Source organism: Botrytis fragariae, assembly GCF_013461495.1.
Source record: "Botrytis fragariae strain BVB16 chromosome Unknown tig00000186, whole genome shotgun sequence".
Taxonomy (NCBI): Eukaryota; Fungi; Ascomycota; class Leotiomycetes; order Helotiales; family Sclerotiniaceae; genus Botrytis; species Botrytis fragariae.
The window spans coordinates 155,246-176,282 of NW_023501000.1; the positions used below are offsets into that span (position 1 = coordinate 155,246).

The 21,037-nt window shown below is 43.5% G+C and overlaps 8 protein-coding genes across 8 annotated transcripts; 6 read left to right on the forward strand and 2 right to left on the reverse strand.

Moving 5' to 3' along the window:
* Nucleotides 1-963: 963 nt before the first annotated feature.
* On the forward strand, nt 964-2,446 carry Bfra_010059 (putative streptomycin biosynthesis protein; the record flags this gene model as incomplete). The annotated part of the gene is made up of 2 exons (XM_037340393.1): nt 964-1,598; nt 1,651-2,446. The coding sequence occupies 2 exons, from the start codon at nt 964-966 to the stop codon at nt 2,444-2,446; spliced, it is 1,431 nt and encodes a 476-aa protein (XP_037188861.1).
* Nucleotides 2,447-3,356: 910 nt separating this feature from the next.
* On the reverse strand, nt 3,357-7,456 carry Bfra_010060 (putative vps9 domain protein; the record flags this gene model as incomplete). Its single annotated transcript, XM_037340394.1, has 4 exons — nt 3,357-4,000; nt 4,049-6,994; nt 7,048-7,300; nt 7,379-7,456. 4 exons carry the CDS (start codon nt 7,454-7,456, stop codon nt 3,357-3,359), a joined length of 3,921 nt encoding a protein of 1,306 aa, XP_037188862.1.
* Nucleotides 7,457-8,177: 721 nt separating this feature from the next.
* On the forward strand, nt 8,178-9,461 carry Bfra_010061 (putative polysaccharide deacetylase family protein; the record flags this gene model as incomplete). Its single annotated transcript, XM_037340395.1, has 3 exons — nt 8,178-8,331; nt 8,531-9,212; nt 9,323-9,461. 3 exons carry the CDS (start codon nt 8,178-8,180, stop codon nt 9,459-9,461), a joined length of 975 nt encoding a protein of 324 aa, XP_037188863.1.
* Nucleotides 9,462-10,507: 1,046 nt separating this feature from the next.
* Bfra_010062 (uncharacterized protein) lies at nt 10,508-11,535 on the forward strand (the record flags this gene model as incomplete). The annotated part of the gene is made up of 3 exons (XM_037340396.1): nt 10,508-10,560; nt 10,666-10,760; nt 10,829-11,535. 3 exons carry the CDS (start codon nt 10,508-10,510, stop codon nt 11,533-11,535), a joined length of 855 nt encoding a protein of 284 aa, XP_037188864.1.
* Nucleotides 11,536-12,752: 1,217 nt separating this feature from the next.
* On the forward strand, nt 12,753-12,986 carry Bfra_010063 (putative 3 -5 exonuclease protein; the record flags this gene model as incomplete). The annotated part of the gene is made up of 1 exon (XM_037340397.1): nt 12,753-12,986. One exon carries the CDS (start codon nt 12,753-12,755, stop codon nt 12,984-12,986), a length of 234 nt encoding a protein of 77 aa, XP_037188865.1.
* Nucleotides 12,987-13,638: 652 nt separating this feature from the next.
* On the reverse strand, nt 13,639-15,283 carry Bfra_010064 (putative 26s protease regulatory subunit 6a protein; the record flags this gene model as incomplete). Its single annotated transcript, XM_037340398.1, has 4 exons — nt 13,639-13,735; nt 13,805-14,437; nt 14,488-14,930; nt 14,970-15,283. The coding sequence occupies 4 exons, from the start codon at nt 15,281-15,283 to the stop codon at nt 13,713-13,715; spliced, it is 1,413 nt and encodes a 470-aa protein (XP_037188866.1). The 3' UTR covers nt 13,639-13,712.
* A 1,121-nt stretch (nt 15,284-16,404) lies between these two features.
* On the forward strand, nt 16,405-19,622 carry Bfra_010065 (putative peroxisomal dehydratase protein; the record flags this gene model as incomplete). The annotated part of the gene is made up of 8 exons (XM_037340399.1): nt 16,405-17,083; nt 17,139-17,503; nt 17,670-17,707; nt 17,774-17,807; nt 18,408-18,527; nt 18,579-18,627; nt 18,677-19,091; nt 19,151-19,622. 8 exons carry the CDS (start codon nt 16,405-16,407, stop codon nt 19,620-19,622), a joined length of 2,172 nt encoding a protein of 723 aa, XP_037188867.1.
* A 462-nt stretch (nt 19,623-20,084) lies between these two features.
* Nucleotides 20,085-20,507, forward strand: Bfra_010066 (uncharacterized protein; the record flags this gene model as incomplete). The annotated part of the gene is made up of 1 exon (XM_037340400.1): nt 20,085-20,507. One exon carries the CDS (start codon nt 20,085-20,087, stop codon nt 20,505-20,507), a length of 423 nt encoding a protein of 140 aa, XP_037188868.1.
* Between the last annotated feature and the right edge of the window lie 530 nt (nt 20,508-21,037).

The following is a 21,037-nucleotide window of genomic DNA, read 5'->3' on the forward strand; positions in this document are numbered from 1 at the left end:
CAGGAAGGTGAAAACTCATGCCACTGGATATCAGAACACAATCGAAGCGCCCTTTAAGAGGGTGACAGGCATTGAACCATAATATGCGAACAAGGATGAATGCAACGTCCACTGCCCTTTACTTCCTGAGGGGGTAAGATTTTCCGTTGTCGCCTGGTGTGGAGCGTCGTCGCTTCCTATGCTCTAGACTTCGCTCGAAGAAAAAGGCGATCTGAAAGTAACGTGCAAAATTTATAGTTCAGCTATAAACTCAATTTTGAATATTATCTTATCTGTAACCTCAAGTTTCATGCCCAGAATGTGATATTCGTGAACTCTCGTCCAACCTACAAGGCATATCCGTATTCCAAATGTCTTGTATTGCGTCAGACTTTAAGCAGATATGCAACAAAAGACGCCCCGATGTAACGTAGTCAGTCATTCTTCTCCTCAAAGTACTCATCAGCTGTTCCCCATTTTCTCAGTCCGGAAGTTTGGTGCACCGAGGTATATTCAAGAGGCAGACATGGTTTGTAAAACAATAATATGAAGATGAAGATGTGAAGAAATGGCGTATATCTTCTGCAATACAAATTACTCGGATATGATTGGTTCGAACCTAGTAACGTTACTTTCCCCACCCCTTATCGCGGGGTCAGGCAAGGGACCTGAAGAGCCCTTCCTGCATGATTAGGTAGCTCAATAGCTTCGCATCTACACAATTGGTAGGATGTGTTGTTCTGCTACCTGGGTACGCCCTGAAATCGAGGATAAGTAAAGTTTAATTCGTTTTCATTATGTGATGGCCTATCGTCCATACATGCCTTTGCTGTCGACAAGTGCGATCAACCAAGTATACAGAGATATCCACGAGCATATCTAATTCAATTGAAGTTTCAATCTTCAAGCCGATATCTCTTGAGATAAACCTCAACCCCAAGCCAATCTACAGCAATTCCAACCTCAAACTATAACTTCGTAGATATGTCACCACACGCATCCGCTCCAGCCAACTCCTCCACAACCACCTCCTCAAACCCACCCCGCATCCTCATTATCGGCGCGGGATCTCGAGGTAGTCAATATTCCCGCTGTGTGCACGAATCTACTCCAGGCATCGTCTCTGCAGTCGCAGAACCCATCCCCTACAAACGACAACGCCTCGGTTCGCGCTACATCTGGGGTTCTGATTCCCCGTCTGAAGGACAGTCATTTTCCAACTGGAAAGAATTCCTCTCCTATGAGCTCGATCGACGAGCCCGCGCTGCTCGCGGGGAGTCCGTACAGCCTGGGATCGATGCCGCGTTTATATGTGTGCTGGATGAAATGCATAAAGAGGTTATTGTGGGATTGAAACCGTTGGGCTTGCACATTATGTGTGAGAAGCCATTGGCGACAACATTGGAGGATTGTGTAGAGATTTATAGGGCAATGCTGCCAGATTATCCACGCAATAGATTACCAGATAAAATATTCAGTATTGGACATGTATTGAGGTATAGTCCGCATAATATGATGTTGAGGAAGTTACTTTTGGAAGAGAGGGTTATTGGGGACGTGCTGAGTATTAACCATACTGAGCCGGTGGGCTGGTGGCATTTTACTCATAGTTATGTTCGGTATGAATGTTTCCTCTCCAATTCCAGGGCATGATAGCTAACAGCCAAATAGTGGAAACTGGCGCAAAGAATCCACGACTGCCCCGTCTCTCCTCACGAAATCCTGCCACGATATTGATCTCCTTCTCTGGCTCCTCTGTTCTCCTCCCCCCTCCGACCCAACCGCTCCACCCCATCTCCCCGAAACAATAACCTCCTCTGGTTCAGTACAGCAATTTACCCATACCCGCAAACCCGCAGCCGCAGGCACCGCAACAAACTGTCTCTCCTGTCCCATTGAACCAGAATGCAAGTACTCCGCTAAAGACATATACATATCTCCCAAATACAAAGGACTCCAAGCTCCCAATACCAACTGGCCTGTCGACATTCTCGTCCCAGACATCGAAGATATCCTCACTACCTCTGGTCCTGAAGTCGCCGAATCCGCCATCCTCTCTGTCTTATCTCAAGACTACACATCCTCAACACCTGTCTCCGATATCGAAGGCAAAAACTGGTTCGGCCGCTGTGTCTACGAATCCGACAACACAGTTAACGATGACCAATTCGTGACTCTCACGTTTCCCGCTAATCCCTCCCTTAATCGCGGAGCCAAACAAGCTTCGTTCCACATGGTATCTCATACGAAAAAGATTTGTGAGAGATATTCACACATATACGGTAGTGATGGAGAAATACATGCAGACAGTACGACTATTACCGTTGAGGACTTTAATACTGGGGAAACAAAGGTTTATGAGCCGAAAATCACGGATATCAAGAGTGGACATGGAGGCGGGGATGAAGGGCTAGTAAGACAGTTTGTGGGGGCTATAAATAGTGTCATGAATGAGGGGCGGAAGTAGAAGTTGCGCAGAGAAAATGGGTAGGGTGTAGCTGTAATTATTTGTTCTTTTTCCTGAGACTCTTCTCCGTTTTGCTGCTGGTTAAAACTGACACAAACCCTCAATTATAGTAGAAGAAGTAATCCGAAGTCACGCGGTAGTATTCGCAGCAGAAGAAGCCCGAAAAGACAAACTAGTATTGAATTTTGAAAGTTGGTGGGAAAGAGAAGTTGTGGGCAAACTGAATGCTTCTGTTACCTAAATTTAGCGATGATATCATGATGGTGCTTGGATACGAATAGGGGCACGAGAGGAGTTTTGGTGGCATCCGTACAGTAGCTAGGTATATCGTGGAGACAAATACCTAGAGATGACTGGTTGTAAAGCTCATGGGCCGATGATTCAGCACCCTAGTCATCAAGGTTGAATTACAGGAGTTGAGACGGTCAGCATTCATGGTATTATGGGATGAAATGATATCATAACGAGACATACAGTAGACGATTTATGAGTAATGATATATGAGACAATAACTGTCTGGAGCCTTGTAGTATTCCAGACTTACATTTATTGTCTGATTGATATACTCGGATGAGATGGACGATATGTGCGAGAAGAATCAGGATACATAATTCATATCAGTTTATGATAACACAGTAATCACTTGGAACACAATGCGTGGAATCTAGTAATGAACCATAATCAATAAGTTAAACCCGCTGATGGGGTTTTGTGTATGCCTAGACGCCACGATGCTATACAGTATAATATCATATCAACTCATGCCACGCCTCAATCGCCAGGCATGATCATGATCTCTATCCAAACCAAAACAAAACGCAATGTGCCATTTCATTTCAGTCATTCCCATTCGTCAGTCTCTGCACCTGCAAAGAATATCTCTCGATTCTGCATCAAGTCGATGTAGCAACTACAGAGTGACACTCTCAATATGACTACCACTAGCCACCACCTCCCCACCCTCCTCTTCATCTTCACTCTCCTCCATCACAACCTCCGCAACTCTCCTCTCTCCAACCTTTAACCTCCTGACTGCTCTTCTCAACCCCTCCAATGTTGTACGTTCTCTGACAAGCATTGACTGCGCCAAATCTTTCACAGCTTTCCGCCCCATCTTCTCGTGTAAATCTTGCCAACCAGCTAGTTCTGCCGCTACAACTTGTTGAGTGTATCTTAATTCTCTTCCAGTTTCCTCGACTTCTTCTTTTGTTCTCCGGACTTTGTCTTCTTTTTCTTCGTTCAACCGTTGGCGAGTTTCGTCCAGGAGGCCCAGTGGCCAGCGAGTTGATCGGGAGAGAGAATTGTATGAACGTTCTATTGATTTCCGGGATGTAGTAATTGATGAGATGAGCGATGTGGGACGGGATAGAGATAGTAGCATGGCGATTATAGTGCTATGAATCGAAAGAACTGTGGTATGGAAAGTGGAATATGGGGATGTGGATAATGGAGCAAGTGTTTGGGTATAGGCTTCGAGAGCTGAAATATGAGTTTGAGGAATAAAGGTGAGGGTTGAAATTGCGCGAGTGGAAAGCTTATAAGCATCGTAAAGATCTGTTCATGTTAGTCCTCTGTTGCATATAAGTGTTATGGAATACATACCCATGGTAACAGTTGCCACCATATTAGCCCTGCGCGCTACACTTTTGGTAGAATAGTTGACACTTCGGACCATATCTCGTGCATGATCTACGAATTGCTCGACATCGCGAACATCACCAATTGGCTGGTATTCCTCCCGTACAGTTTCTACCCTTGCCTCAGCCTTCAATTTAGACCTCTGTTCCATCATTTCTGCTTGTATATCTGGTACCAGGAAAAATTCCCATAGCATTTCATGTGTTGAGAAGGTGGTATGTGCTAGTAGAATTTTCAAAAATGCGTCGAGATGAATCTGTATATCTCTCAGAACAGCCCTAGAAGGCCTTGAGGGGAATTGGAAAGGCGATCTCATCCCTGATATAGATGGCAACCATGACGCTGGATTTTCCAGAGCGAGTAATTTTGCCAGGTGCTCAAAATCAGACAATGAACGTCTGCAAGTGGTTACAGTGAAGTTTTGAGGCCCCGATGGTGCCCCAGACTTGAGTACCAATCGAATAGTTGCATCCTCAACGAAAAATGACCTCACTACAGCCGTGATCCTTCCATCAGTAGCTGGCAGCCCTGAGAATAATATTAAATCATCAATTCTATTCCGTACGTCATCATCCTTAGCAAGCTCCACCGCTGTCAAGCCACGAAGTTCTTTGGCAAAAAGATCTACTCTAGGATCTGAAAATAGAGCTCGAACCATTTCTAATCGACCATATTTGCTAGCTACCATGAGCGGCGTAAATTTCTTCTCATTTGTCGCATTAACATCAGAATCACAATGAGAAAGAAGTTGTAATGCTACTTGAGGATCATTGACGATATGTAACAACGTGTTACCTTTCAAGTCAACATGATCGTCCAAATGTAGAGGTTGGTTATCTCCTTGGGAAGTTGTAGCAGCTGCAAGTGCTGCCTCTACCATAGGTCTGTAGCGTCCATGGTCGTATGATCTGCATAAAGCGAAAAGTGGCGTTTGGCCATTTTTATCTTTCTGCCTCCAAGGCAATAAACGTCCGACTCTTGAAATTAGCTCCGGATAGTTAAACAAAAAATGTGCCACACTTCTGCCGTTAATATCCTGCCTCGAAAGATATCCAACGACAATCAATTCCGATGAAGCCCGATAAACAAAATCCAGTATTATATTAATAAGTTCGGTATGCCCCAACTGCACAGCAGCACTCAATAAAGTTGTTCCTTCATTGTTCGTATCTTCAAGAACCGACCGTAGCGGGAAGTAGTATTGTAACGACAGAAGATACCGCAGTGACTCCGGTCTCTCATGCTGAACGGCCATCATAAGAACAGACTCGCCAGATGAATCTTCAGTTTGCGACAATCGTTCTATTGAGGTATCGCCTTCGATGCCGCTACTTGTCGAGTCAATCGTGGTAGCCCGTGATCTGAAAGACATCTCGGAGTTGCTAGATAAACTTCGTACATCCATAGTAACTGTTTTGGGTCTCCGCAGTGGTGGTAATCGCTCTTCATCTGCACCGTCATGTGAATACTGCCAGGGAAATACGTGAGTAAGAGTAGATGCTTCAGAAAGCCGGGTAGCAACTCCAGAAGATCTCCGCCTGGCATGCCCATTCGAAGTATTCCAAGGCCTGTTCTCATCGATTATGTCGTCTACGACGGCCTCCTCATGATCAGATTCTTCTTCGTCCGAAGAAAGCTCTCGTTCTGGCTCCATAATCTTCATCATCTCCTTCAAGTTGCCTTTTTTCGTGGCTGCCCATAATTTATGGTTTCGCCGACTAGCTTTCCGCAAACCTCCTGAATCTCTTACAAGATATGATAAGACAGCTTCAAATGTGCTTAGCGCATATCCCATCTCACCGCTTTCCACATCATCGACAAATATAAAGTGACGCATATATAAAAGACGAGCCTGGAGATACCTGACCTGCGCCCTTATGACCACAACCAGTAGTAAAGATACGAGAGTATCAGCATTGATAGTCAAGACAGAGCTTACTTTCTCGGGAGAAGGAGGCCCTCCTATGCTCGTTGGAATTTCAATGAGCTGCGTCACTGTTTTCAATGTTACAAGTAGGATATCCATCATCTGCTGAGGGCTTCCTGCTCCATTCAATTTCCGAAATTCTTCGACAGCACGACCAAGTCGTAACGTGAGTTCATGTTTGCCTTGATGCCCACCCTGAATTGGTATACCAACTTGTGAAATATCCACAAACTCCATCTGCCTGATTTTTGATTCCAATTCTAAGTCCTCGGGGCGTTTCATTGTACATAGTCTTGGGAATAAGATGGTATCATGCAATTGCTCGGTAACATAACGATCAATCAAACGTTCTACGATTGGACCCGTAAGATCCGTCGTAGCTCCAAGGAGGGAGAGTTGTTGTTTGTCAACCATTTGGAAAAGATCAATCGCAGACGTGACTGCGGTCTCCAGAGCTCCCCGCATAACATTCTCATCGTCCTCGGTATAGAAATCTACGATATAACGTTGCACATGCCCGTTCGGTTGGCCTGGAGTCGAAAAACTACTAGAGCGTGCTTTCTTCATCGCTGTAGCTATGGGCCCATCTGGCACAGGGTCTGGAATATTCGCAGCCGATGGAGGAGGAGGTAATTGCTTTTCAAATACTTGATTAAATTCCTTAAACAGGGCCTCCAAGCCGGGTTGCATTTGTCTCGCAATCATAGGGAAATTCGTCAAAAGGTCACTGAAACTCTTTATATCCTTCTTACGAGGAAGTCCGTTCATAGAAGCGGAATCAGGCATTGAGGACGACCTCGCTGGGATAATCGGTCTACCATCTGTCAGCCTCGTGGCTAGCATCGCAGTTGTGATTTTGATTTCCTCGAATATGCCAACTAAAGGTCTAGATATATAGTAGACAAGCCATTGTCGTGGTTCGAGCGAATCTGGGTACCACAAAGTATCTGATAAGAGTTGGGCTTGGTTCAAAGTCTTAAATCCTGCGGTAGGGAGTATTAGTATTAATCCTCCAGTGAATTGGCACAATACCAACCCTTATTACTATAAACAAAAGCATCTTTGATCACGACAGTCCTCCCATTAACTGTTGTATATTGTTTTGCCTTCCCTCGGTTCTCCCGCATATTTGGCGCATCCTTCCCTCCCGCAGTCGCAGCATGGTTGGCCGGTACTCGCAAGACATGACTGCCCAGGAAATCTTCCGATCCTGCAAGGTCTGCGTAAAGCGCGCCGGTCTCTCGATCGCGGGAGGTAAGGAGAACTTCGGTAGTAGGTACTAATAATATCTAAAGAGCTATTAGCTTCGTGTCCAATGCCCCTCGTTGAAGATGTTGATGGAAATCTAGTATTGTTGACAAGCTTACATGATGGTGTACTGGCGTACACTGTGTAGGCAGAGCACTCTTGAAGAAAGCACTCAGGAAAGGATTCAAGGGCTGCATTCATTCGACTTTCATTTGCCTCAGAGATATAACTGCACCGCAGGGTGTCAGTCCCTGCAACGCCAGTAAACAAATGTTCTTTTTTCTCGTCAACGTCGTAAGCTTCGTAGGTAGAGTAAAGTTGTTGGGGTTGCGCCTGATATGATTCTAAAGCTTCAAGATGGGCAATCAATGTAAACGAACATTGACTTAAAATACCTAGGTACTGATGCTTGACTATGAGATCAGATCAAGGAATCTTTGGTAATGTTATTAACGCAAGCTGGTCCTATCTTCCTTTGGCTCGTACCTTGATGCGATCCTACCTTTCTGTTCAAAATTAGAATCCGGTACCTACTGGTGTCCATAAGCCCACTTAGTGCACCTAAACAATCACATGCATTTGACAGGGGTATCTTTCTCGATGGAGTTGTCTCGCCGCAATGTCAGATCATGTGACTTGGTTTTAATATACACTTTCGGATATTTGCTTCCTCTTTTCGGATAAAGTACCTGGCAATCAGTTCCTCTTATTAATCGAAACGTTGAAGCTCTTATCAAAATGTTCCTAATGAAGGCGGCAATTGAAGCTTTCCCCACACTTCAGAATCCTAAAGTGACTTCCATCGTGGTCAAGGTACTAGGTAATTAACAACGAAGTATAAAGCAGCAGGCAGTGCAGCTCTCGTCGGTTGTGTATCTTCATCTACTCAGACTACTATATACTTTCCCGAACTCGATTATGTCTTCTTCTACTTCTCCTCCCCCCTCAAACACAGAAATGAATAAGAAAGTCAAGAAACGCGTGCTCTGCGGCTATGGAGTTGATATTGATGCCGTAGCCGGATGGCTAGGTTCATATGGTGGCGAAGACTCGACATCAGACATTAGTAGAGGTTTGTTACTCAAATTAATAACAATGCTATATTCCTCTTCCGCTATATCCCTCTTCTCGGCATCAAGCTTCAAATATATGACTCTTTATCCCCAGAATAGAGTATTCTGATGTTGTACGATAGCTTTGATTCTCCACTGCAAATCTCATTTCCATTCTTCTCTTGACTCTTGGACTATCGTTAAACTTACGACAATCAGGATTGTTCGCTGGTACACTCGGTGTTCGTCGTCTTCTCAAGCTCTTTGAGAAGAACAATATGAAGGCGACCTGGTTTATACCGGGTCATTCTCTCGAGACCTTCCCCGAAGAATGTGCAATGGTTCGTGATGCGGGACATGAAATTGGTCTTCATGGTTACTCCCACGAAAACCCTGTTGATATGACGCTTGAACAGCAACGAGATGTTCTTGACAAAACATATAAATTGTTGACAGATTTTTGCGGCAAACCACCAAGGGGGAGCGTGGCTCCTTGGTGGGAAACAAGTAAAGAAGGAGCAGAACTCTTATTGAGCTATGGAATAGAGTATGATCATAGTATGAGCCATGATGATTGTCAAATGTATTGGTTGAGGCTTGGAGATGCTTGGACAAAGATTGATTATAGTAAGAAGGCAGAGGAGTGGATGAAACCACTTGTCAAAGGTGTGCCATCTGGTATGGTTGAGATTCCAGCTTCATGGTACATCGATGACCTACCTCCCATGATGTTCATCAAGAAATCACCTAATAGTCACGGATGGGTGGATCCGAAAGTAGTGGAACAGATGTGGCTAGATCACTTCGACTATTTTTACGAGAATTATGATGAGTTTGTGTTTCCTATGACCATCCATCCAGACGTCTCAGGGAGACCGCACGCTTTGAAGATGCAACAAAGGTATGCAATGGCTTCTCTTTATGATATCCAGGACTTGTGCCATTTCCAAACATCTTAATCTCGTGGCCTATCGTGAATCATATTTCCGACAACCAACTAACAAGAAACAGAATCATTGATCATATCAACAAACATGAGGGAGTTGAATGGGTCACATTTGAACAGATGTCTGATGACTTCAAAAGCAAGAATGTACCAGAGGCAGGTGCAATAATGCCAGCAGCGCCCGGAGAAATACTAAAGAGATGAAACAAGTGTCAAGGTCGCTGAGGTAAGATATGAGATAGCTGGGTAGCACGATGACTGTGAGATATCAAGAGAGAAAATAGTCGTTCAGGATATAGGTTTGGGAAGAAATTTTTTCCCCTCAATTTAGATATGTTGAATCTCCTAGCTAGCATCGAACTTCAGCCCCCTTTTAAACTTTCTTTACTTGTTGAATTGTCTTAGCCAATCGCCATTGGATCAGAAGTAGTGAATAGAAGCACGTGGATGTTTACGTCCTTCGATCAGATATTTCGAGTTCATCTCCCGCTCAAAACACACAGCCAAAGCTAGCCTTTATACAATTCTTTGATCACATGATTATCGAAGAAATTTCAAGAAGAAACACAACAATCTTTGATCGAAGTTGATCGAAGCTGATTGAAAAATTGTAATTCCATCCTTTAGCTTCAGAAAAGACGATGAGTGAGCAGACATCGCCTCCACCGCCTGACTGGCCCAAAAGACTAATCCTTGAGTTCTTGAGGGTGCAATGTTTACGGTTCGACAGAGTAGTGCGGAGCAAAGGCAACTCACAGATGAACCACCTGAAGATATTCGAGAAGCTACTATGAGAACAGTGGGTGAATATTTTGTGCATGATGATATCGATGGAGGATATCTCTTTCACGAATTTGAATTGGGACTTTGGTTTTAATGATGTTATGGGGCCGCGTTGAAAAGAAGCGGCTTACCAATGTATCCTATTACTGCAATCAAATCAGAAAATGACAATCCATCAGAATTTCCGTCGGTCAAAGGTCAAATTTTCATTGATTCTATTTCTAGCACCTCATGGCTACTTCATGCCATGCATTTCCTATGAACTTGAAAAAGAATGGTTTATCCATTCGGTAAAGACTAGATCCACTCTGTGAAATGAGTATTGACAGGTTAGAAGTGAATATCAAGAGACCGGAACCGTACAGTTTTGCTCCACAGACCTTTCTCAGAGACGAAATCCTCCAACAAACACAACTATCAAACTGCATACAACATAGAGAGATTTACCTACAGATCATCGTGCAACCATGACTACACCTCTTAAGAAACACTGGCCCAAGAGGCCTGTCCTTGATTACTCGTAAGTGATTGGACTCTTTATGCAGCAATAAGACGGTTGCTTTATTACAGCATGTAGATATGCAGCCATGATTGGAAGAAATTTTCTAACCACCGCGCACTATAGTAAAGATGAATTCATACGTATTAACGTCGGCACTGCGCCAAATATCGACACCTTTTACGTCTCCAAAATTCGTCTTGCCTACTACTCACCTTACTGTAAGTGCTCCCGTCTTCACAACATCCCAATTCAGCGAGATAGCAGCTTTGGACTAACATCTTGCTAGTCCGGACATCCTTGAATTTTCCAAGAGAAGATAGTCAGGTAATCGAGCTTCCAGATATGTGTCCCAAGATATTTCGTCATATCGTTCAATACATGAACACTGGAACAATTATTATCCCAGAGTCTAATGAGGTCATCGTAGACCACAACTATCCCAAAAATACACCAAGGGAACGGCACCTGAATCTCCCTACACTTGCCCACATTTGGTTTCTGGCTCACTATCTTTTGATTCCTCACATTCAGAATATTGCTATATTTCTCATGCATGCACGTATGAAATATAGCGCAGACACACGAGAATTTAGTGTTGACGAAATGATTACTGCGCTGAACATCGCATGCGGTACCGACGGAACTATAATCGCAGAAGGCAATGATGTAATAGACCTCTTACAGCTTTGGATGATTTGGGATTCAGATATTGATGATTGGGCTCACGATCAAAAGGAGCGAGTTCCGGGAAAGGTTTTAGATATCGTGGCAGCCACTTGGCGGATGGATCGCAACTCGCCATACTACCATGATTATTATATGCCAAGGGGATATGGGATAGGTGAGGCAAATGATCATTACGTCAAGGACAAGATTGACGAGGGAGATGTCGTGGAGGGACTGCCAGAGTTTCCACGGTATAAAGATTCATATGAGGAAGATCGAAAGCAGAAGGAGAAACGGAAGTCAGAGCCGGGTTTTCATTCGACATAGCCAACTCCAGTGAGTCGAAACTAAACAATCTCGCGATTTACAACTTCCCAAGAGACTACACGGCTTCTCTTCTCTTCGTTCTCTTCTAGCCAATAACAATCTGTTGGCTAAATAATATGTCCGTAGAGATATGATCACATGTGTTCTAACACTGTAGTGATATCTATGACTGGGAAACATAGTGTTCACTTGACTGAAAAGGTGAAAGATGAGAAACCGCGAATAGCTTTGAAGGAGATACACAAAACCACTATATGATATTTCTACGGTCTATGGACCATATAAAGGTTACTATATCCTCGGCTAAGGAGGTTTTATGACGCCATCCCCAGCTCCCAGCGGCCTGCTATCTAACTATGTGACTTGATTATGCAACACTTTAGACTCTTGCTTTAGATGAAGCTAGAGTCTACCCATCCACTGTGAAAATCAGTTACCAGTCTCCTATGCCCTCTTTTGGAACCATTTGCAAAGGCCTCCAACTGCCTACGACTCTCTTTGCTCTGATCATAACGGTCTAAAAGCCATGAACACATCTGAGTTACAAATTTCAATTATTCTACCTCTTCAACACTGCGAAGAATACAGATGATAAGATCACTTTTCTTCTTTCAAAAACGAATTCTCGGATCGCGATTATCCCCTTCTTGCCCCTGTCTTTGCATGTCTCCTTTACCACCAACACGTTATTTGCCTTATCGTGAGATATTTTCCTTCTTCCCTTCGAGACTTTTCAATACCACCGCAATAATGAATGGCGATGTGCATATGTGATGCTACTCAGCCTATGACAGGCATTTCTCCGCTTCATGTGTAACAAAATGATTAGTAGATCACCAGCCTCAATGCTTACCCAGAGGGCATCTTTCATTCATCGAAGAATAACTCTCTAATTAGAGTTATGAATTTCAAACCTCAATCAAAATGTCTGCATCAGCCTCGCTCCCATCCTCAATCAAAACCGTTGGTACAACGCCCTCCCTAATCTCCTTCCTCGATGACCTCACCTCCGCGCTCACGATCCCAACCTGCACATCCACCCTGTATCTCTCTATAAGCCACCGAAACATCACCATCCCTTCCATTCTCATAATTCATTGGATACCACCCCATCTCCACGGAGCCGCTCAAACAACCCAACCTATCTCCTCGATCCCTCAGCTCTCTCACCCAAAACCCTCGTCAATGCTCACTCCTCAGAGCGATCACTAACCATAATGCAATCCACGCATGCGATCTCTCCAGGCCAAGCCTTCGAAACCGACATACCTGAACATATTTCCCTCAGAACTCTCTTTGAATCTCCGCATGTCCACAAAGTCGTCTTCGATGTCCGCGATATTTCGCATTTTCTGTACACTGAATGCGGTATTTCTTCAACTGGGGTTAAGGATCTTCAACTCATGGAACTAGCTGTGCGCGATAGTGTTGAAGACAAATTGGGGGTCTAGCCAAATGTGTTGAGCTGCATAGTCCTCTTTCCTCTGCCCTAAAAAGGGAATGGGAAGCCAAGCGAGTAACTCTACTGAAATTTGAAAGTCAGCCATGCGAGCAACATCCTAAGAGCGGAGGCAGACCGGTTCGAAGAGGTATTGGAAATAATGCGTGAGAGGAGAAGTGGGTAGATTGACTCTTAAAATGTTAACTTGCAATGTAAACGTTGACTTTTGATGCCGCTATCACTGAACTAGAGTCTAGAGATGAAGGTAACATTTGATGTGCATAAAACCTGATTCTAGAATGAAGTTGGGTTCTCGCTACGTACTAGATAAAAAGGAATTAAACGTCAACATCCGCGAACTTTTTCAAATAGCACATGCAGTTTTCCGATGTGGTTTGGACCTTTCTCCCTCACACTCGTGCATATTCGATGCCCTGTTAACGCAAAGACCTACTTGGAATCTGCTCAGATGTAGGAAGTCTATTTTAGATGGATGATATGTTAGAAGTTACATTTTCACATATATCAAAGATGAGCGAGGGTCATTCATTTCGTCATATGCTGGAAGATACATGGTTGACCTTCTTCATTAATATATTACCATCGGCTCTCATCAATCACGAGGCATACTCGACGTCTCCTGGAAACTCGTTTGGTCATATTTAAAATGTCATGATTTGTCTATGATTACAAGTCTTGCCGTGCAAGCTATGCCAAACGCCGCCAAAGAGTCACACTATGCGTAGAAATTGACAGTATCTGTAATGAGTCAGTATTGTAAAAAAGAATAAAAAAGAAAAAAGTGGAATAGAGTCATTGGAAACATACCCTTCTTCTTAGCTTGGACCTCCGCAATGGCATCGACATAATGTTCGTGGCTGATCTTGTTCTTTCCCATTCTAAGTGCAATCATACCAGCTTCCACACACACCGCCTTCAACTGAGCCCCACCAAACTCATCTGTACTTCGTGCCAATTCGGGCCAGTTGACAGCATCATCAACAGTCATTTTACGACTGTGAATCTTCAAAATTTGGGCACGAGCTTCTTCGTTTGGTAGAGGGAACTCAATCTTTCTATCAAGACGACCAGAACGAAGTAAAGCAGGATCAAGAACATCAACTCTGTTGGTTGCTGCCAGTACCTTAATACGATCATCCGAGGCAAATCCATCAAGTTGATTTAGTAGCTCCAACATAGTTCTTTGCACTTCACGATCTCCGCTCTTCTCACTATCGAAACGTTTTGTACCAACAGCATCCAGTTCGTCGATGAAAATGATTGCTGGTGCCTTTTCCTTAGCTAATGCAAAACAATCTCGTACTAACTTTGCACCATCACCAATGAACATTTGTACGAGTTGAGGACCGGCAAGTTTGAGGAAGGTTGCATCTGTTTGCGCGGCGCAAGCTCTCGCGAGGAGTGTTTTTCCAGTACCAGGAGGACCATACATAAGAGCACCTAAAAATGTCAGTATATCTGGTTATACACAGACAATATACGGAACAAACCTTTGGGCGCCTTGATACCAATCTTCTTAAAACGATCAGCCTCCTTCATTGGCCATACAATTGCTTCGACCAATTCCTCAATCTGTTTGTCCAACCCTCCTACATCTGTGTATTTTTCCGTAGGTTTCTCGTCGACTTCCATTGCCTTGACTCTGCTATCATATTCCGCAGGTAATGTATCTAGTACGAGGTATGAATCCTTATTGACACCAATCAAATCACCTGGCTTCAACTCATCTGGGTCCACCAGACCAATTAATGGAAGGAATATGGTTTGTCGAGTAGAGGTTTTAATAACTGCAGACTTTCCGACTCTGGTAGCATCGAGATCGATATTTGCGCCTTCTTCGGCAGATTCAGCTGTTGGGTCGAGATCGAGTAACTCAACAACGTTTCCAACAAGGTATGGTAGTTGTCTGCACAATGTCAGTGGACTGGCCAAACTGTGATAACAATCTGCCAATTATCATAGCTCTACCTACCTGTTGTTTTCAATCTTTTCAAGGTTGTCCTTAATCTTCTCGCCCATTGCAGCCTTCTCATGTGATAAACGCTGGAACTCGCTCTTCATGATTCGAGAATCATTCTCTAAAAGTCGTTTCCTTGTAAGAATATCTTGTGTACCTAAGCTATAGATCTCCTCATCTATAGGGTCCTCTTCCTTTTCAGGTTCAGCATCTTTCATTTCAGCATCGGCATCATTAGTTTGGGTTGGCTTCTTGTCCTTGTCGCCATCGTCCTTCTTCTCTTCCTTTTGCTCTCTCTCGAGATCATCGAGATCTTCTAATGTAGACATTTTGTAGTTGAAGTTTTGTGTGAAAGATTCGAAAAGGGCGTATGAAGTTGGGTTTCAAAGTAACCGCGATGGGATGGAATAATGGTAAATGTATTGACTTTCAAATGTTGTTTCGATATCCAAGAGCTTCCAAAGTGACCTGGAGCTTCGGCGCGACGTATTAGCGAGCAACTTAATACAGTGCTGTAAGGCAACCAAAAGAAGGCGCGGCTCAAGGCTGTGACCAAAAAAAAGAGTGAGTTGTTTTCACGTGATTGGATTACAAATTTAGTTCAGAAATTCTAGTTCGAATGCGGCGTCTTTGTACGAAATCTTCTCTGCCTACTTCGCCCTCACCGACAACCTTTCCGACAATCACCACCGCTCGCTCGCACATCAACAGAAGACTGTGACATTATCGTTCTTGAACAATCACAAAGTTGCCGGTCATCTTTACGACGATAATTTTGACAACTTCCCAACAACGATTTTGACACATCATTCACGGACGCCTTTATTGGTCATTTGTTCTGCGAAAATCTTCAAATCCGTCGACGAAAGCAGCAAGCGCACTCTCCCACCCTACATTCTTCTACCTTACGACATTTAATTCATTCGACTCGAAGCTCAAGTCGACGACGGTCGCATATTTAGATAGTCGAACTCTTTACAAAGTCTTTCTTGACCTTGTAAAACGAATTACATTTCAGTCGTTTCTTTTTTACAAATCAATCTTTCAACTACGGCCACACTCATATTCACCAAATCACTTTCTATCTATTCTACGAATCGACCATCAATATAACGCATACTCACTCGTTCTCAAATCTTCGTCGACCGTAGGTGAATCTTCATCGACCGTAGAACTGAGTCTGAATCATAGATCCAGAGACTAGATTTCTCTATTGTCGTACTCATCCTGATTTATTTACTCAACCTAATTTCCCCACAATACCGCCAAACTGCATTCTCCGCTTTTTATCAAGCTTTCAACTACAATCCTTTGCGATAAACCTACAGGAGATATCAGAGCCCGTCTAGCTGTTACGAAGAAAAGAAGACAAGTTCGCCGCAAGCCAAAGAGACGTCCAGTCTTCGACAAGCTTGATAATATTTATCGACCAAAACCTTACAAACCAAAGATGATGGCTCAACCGCCGTTGGACAAGAATTTAGAATGGAGTCAGAATCTGAACGTCACAGTTATGTGCAAGGACTGTAAGGAGATTCCACCTAATCTCGTCGAAGAATTTTCTTCTGGAGATTTGGTCTGCGATACATGCGGTGTAGTTATTGGTGATCGAATTGTCGATACCCGCTCTGAATGGCGTACATTCTCCAATGATGACCAGGGAAATGACGATCCATCCCGTGTTGGTGACGCTGCTAATCCTCTCTTGAACGGTTCTCAACTTTCCACTACAATCGCTTTTGGCGACAGCAGCGTACGCAGTCGTGAGCTTTACCGCGCCCAAGGTAAACAAGGTACAGACAAATCAACAAAAGCTTTACTCGCAGCCTACAAGGAAATCGGCGCTCACTGTGATGCTGTAAACATTCCAAAGAACGTTTCGGATACCGCGAAGCACCTTTTCAAACTTGTCGATGACGCCAAAGCCTTCAAAGGTAAATCCCAAGAAGCCATCATTGCTGGCTGTATCTTTATCGCTTGCCGTCAGTGCGGTGTTCCCAGAACCTTCCGTGAAATCTACGCTTTGACGAAGGTTTCGAAGAAGGATATTGGTAGAACTTTCAAAGCACTTGAGAAATTCTTTGCTTCAGACAGTTCGGCCAAGAAGGCGACTGCTGATGCTACTGGTGGTAAGTTGTATAAGCTGAAGATCTTATACTGGTATATATTAACATTGCCTTCAAGCTCTTGCGGCCCCAGATGGTTATCAGACAACCACGTCAACCAATGCCAAAGATCTCTGTACTCGTTACTGCAGTCAACTTGGTCTTAAGAGCCAACAGTTCGTCAAGATATCCCAAGGCCTCGCTGAAAAGGTTTCTACCGTCGGTGATCTCGCTGGTAGATCGCCTTTGTCAGTTGCGGCCGCTTGCATCTACATGGCATCAGCTCTCCTCGGAAAGCCAAAGTCTGCAAAGGAGATATCCCAAGTAGCTGGCGTTAGTGACGGAACTATCCGTACGGCATACAAATACTTGTATGCGGATCGAGAGAAACTCATTGAACCTGAGTGGATTGCTGATGGCAAGGGCAAAATGGAGCTCCTACCGGTTAGTTAAGTGGGTGATACCACAAAACCTAACGGGGCCCTTCTGCTTTGGGATTGAGATGGGGCGAAATAAGGCGTAACTAATGATTCTTTTGCTTTTTCATTGCGATAATGATCGATGCTTCGGCGTAATTGCCTTGTATTCGAATTTTGAGTTACATTTACAGGGCGAGAATGGACCGAAAATGTCCTGGGTTCTAGAGTTGTGGGTTTGCTTACTGGCGCAGATAAGACAGGTTTGAGAGGTCTGAGGCTCATACTAAGAGAACAGTTCTTACGTCGACGACGGTATTAACAAAAAAATGGTTTGTTTAATAAGGCTTAGATAGAATAAATCTATCGCGTAAACCTGAGTAGATGTTGACATGGTATCATGTGCCAAAGTTGTTCATAGTGACCATTTGACATATTAGAGTTTTCCACTGCCAAATCACTTCGATGTTTGATATGTAGAAAATCATTTTTAATTAATTCTCCATAGATTGTTCATCCAATGACTGAATATGCTCTGATGTTCAAGAATTGCTCCGAGGGCGTACTTTATTTTATGTATCGACCCTAACCCATGCGTTCAATCTCATGTTTTCCTTCCTCTTCAACCAACGCGCTTCGAACTCTATGCAGGAAAGTTTATAAATAAATGTTTGAATCCTAACAACAATATAGTTGAATCGAGATTGTTGCTCATCAGTTCTCCGAAGATACCTCGGCATGTGAGAATGGCCGAAGTGTGGGGATTATGAATGGAATTCCGGGGTAGCTCAAAGCTCTTGGTCAATGGTGACCCTCTCTTTCTTTCTTATCCCATCACATATCTTTCAATTCAATTCGATTCAATTCTCTATTTTCAGGAATCACTTCGAATTTGAAAAATAACGGTGAAATCATATCATATAATCATCAAGATGTCTGGTCCAGGAGCTGGTTTCGAATATCCCGCAGAGGAGGTTTCTTGGTTGAAGAGAGATGTTTTGCTCTTTGCTAACAGCATTGGATGTACGAATGATGAGCTACACTTCTTATTCGTATGTACTAGATACTCAATTGGAAATGGCACATTTTAATCAAAGGCACAGGAATTACATCCCAACTTTGCCGTCTTTCCAACATATCCTGTTCTTCTCCGTAAGCTTCCTCCCCCTTTCACTTTATAAATCTGCTAACATAGACCAAGCATTCAAACGTACAACCCAAGAAGTAATTGACTTCTATGCCGCCTCTGCCGCAACCCCAATTCCCGGTGTGCCAAAATTCGACTACAGACGCGTGCTTGATGGTGGACGTTCAATGACTTTCCTCAAACCACTCCCACCTACCTCCGCTGGTAAAACCTTCGAGTTACGCTCTAAAGTTATCGGCGTATATGATAAAGGAAAATCTGGCACGGTTGTTGAAACACAACAGGAGATTGTAGACAAGAACAGTGGAGAAGTGTATACCAGGGCTGTTGGAAGTGCATTCTTTGTTGGTCAAGGTAATTGGAATGGACCTAAGGGTCCGGCGACTCAGAACTTTCCTCCACCCGAAGGAAAGAAACCTGATGCTGTTATGGAACATCAGACTACAAAAGAGAGTGCATTATTGTATAGGTATGATTCTATCCTGGAATGTCGTTCGGAGTCCCGGGCTAATGAATGTCAAATGGCAGATTGAATGGCGATTACAATCCTTTACACGCAACACCTGAGCCAGGGCAAAAGATGGGATTCGGAGGGCCTATCATGCATGGACTTTCATCATGGAACTTCACCGCTCATGCGCTCTTAAAAGCTATTGGTGGTAGTGATCCTAAAAACATCAAAGAATTTTCATGTCGATTCGCATCGCCGGTCAAACCAGGCGATAAATTGATCATCGAGATCTGGAAAACTGGAGAAATTAAAGAAGGTTGGGAAGAAATTCGATTTATCACCAAAGTAGAAGGTGGAAAGGTTTGCTTGAGCAACGGCAGAGCTCTAATGAAGACTGTAAGTAGCAGTTCAAGTGGTGGAGATGGAAAAATGCTAGATCAGGGTATGGCTAGTATCAAGGCGAATTCTGGTTCGAAGACTGGTGGCGCTGCGAACTCTCCTGGATCTTCGGCTAGAGAGGAGAGCAAGGCTCAAAAGAGCAAGTTGTAGTTTGCGTTTCGGCGTTCAAGTGGGAATAGGAGCATAGATGAAGGACTATAAATTGGTTAGTATTAGACGCCCATATGGCAAGTACTACAGACAGAATGGAATACAATATATTCAAAATCATGGTTGGACTACTAAAGATTATTCACTTCCAAAGAGAAGTAACAACAAAGCTGCATAGCTTAGTATCTAAATGGTGTTCGGATAACATTTGGACAATCTCGAAGTCGAGGGTTGTTCTATGGCACAAAGAACCTCGAAATGAAGCTTTGGGTGGAACAGCATCAGAACAATGTATCTGGCAAATCTATAATTGAGATGCGATTATCGATGAGATAGAAGTTTTATTCTTCAGCAATAACTTCATATTACAACTATCCACATCACAACATTACAAACAATCATCTACACAACATTTTCGAGCAATCTCTCAAAAGATTAACAATTTTATCAACCACCGCAAAAATGGCACCAACTTACAATGAGAGCGAAATCGCTAAATTCACCGAAGTGGTACGCGATCACTTACTCGAAAACAAATTTTCCAAATGGGTTTACATTGCGGTTACCATGACAATCGAACAAACTAGACACCTGGAAGGAGGCGATCTCTTTGTATCCGATCCTTGGCCAGGTCGCAAATACACCGTTAAAGCTTGTAGAAACAAGTGGTATTATTTGGGGAAAAAAGGAGGGCTTGAAGAGGCTCATACTCCAGTGGCTGATGAGCTTGCAATTCCTGATTTGATGCATCAAGTTTGGGCCAAGGAAAAAGAAGAAGAGATGCTTTCTATCTTCTATGGTACTGACTTTCCTGAAATCCCAGAAGGTATATTCAAGGAGATCGAAGCGGAGTTGGAACGCAAGAAGGCAATGCAAGCTCAGTGAGCTCTTTGCCTTCATCAGTCCATCTCACCCACTTCCTCTTCTCGACCGCGAGAATAAATCAGTGAGTAATTTCTGAGAAGCTAGACCTTTGAGACTGGTTCTTATTGAGCTTGGCTCTCAAGTTGCCCGTCGGCAGATTTTCCTTTGTTTCTGATTAACGCAATTGTACCCTTTCCTCGACAGGATTTCATTTGTTCTTCGTTTTGCTTAGATCGCATTGTTTCCTAAATTTAAAATATTAAACCTAAAAACTCTTTCTCCGTGATTTTTCTTTGTTATAACTCTTTGTGATGTCTATTGCCAATGCTTCCTTTGAACTTGATGAACAACGCCTTGTGTGAACAAAGAACCTTCTGTTGTTGTCTTGCTCCTAGGAATAAGGGAACTTCTTCGAGGCCATTTATCTTGATCCCCATTCGAGAAGCCGTTTTCATATCATTCATCAACATCCCTTCCCCCCATAATCTGAATTCTTCTCTTTGCTCTTTACTTCTCCTCGTTCCTCATCCATTGACATCATCACCTCTCAG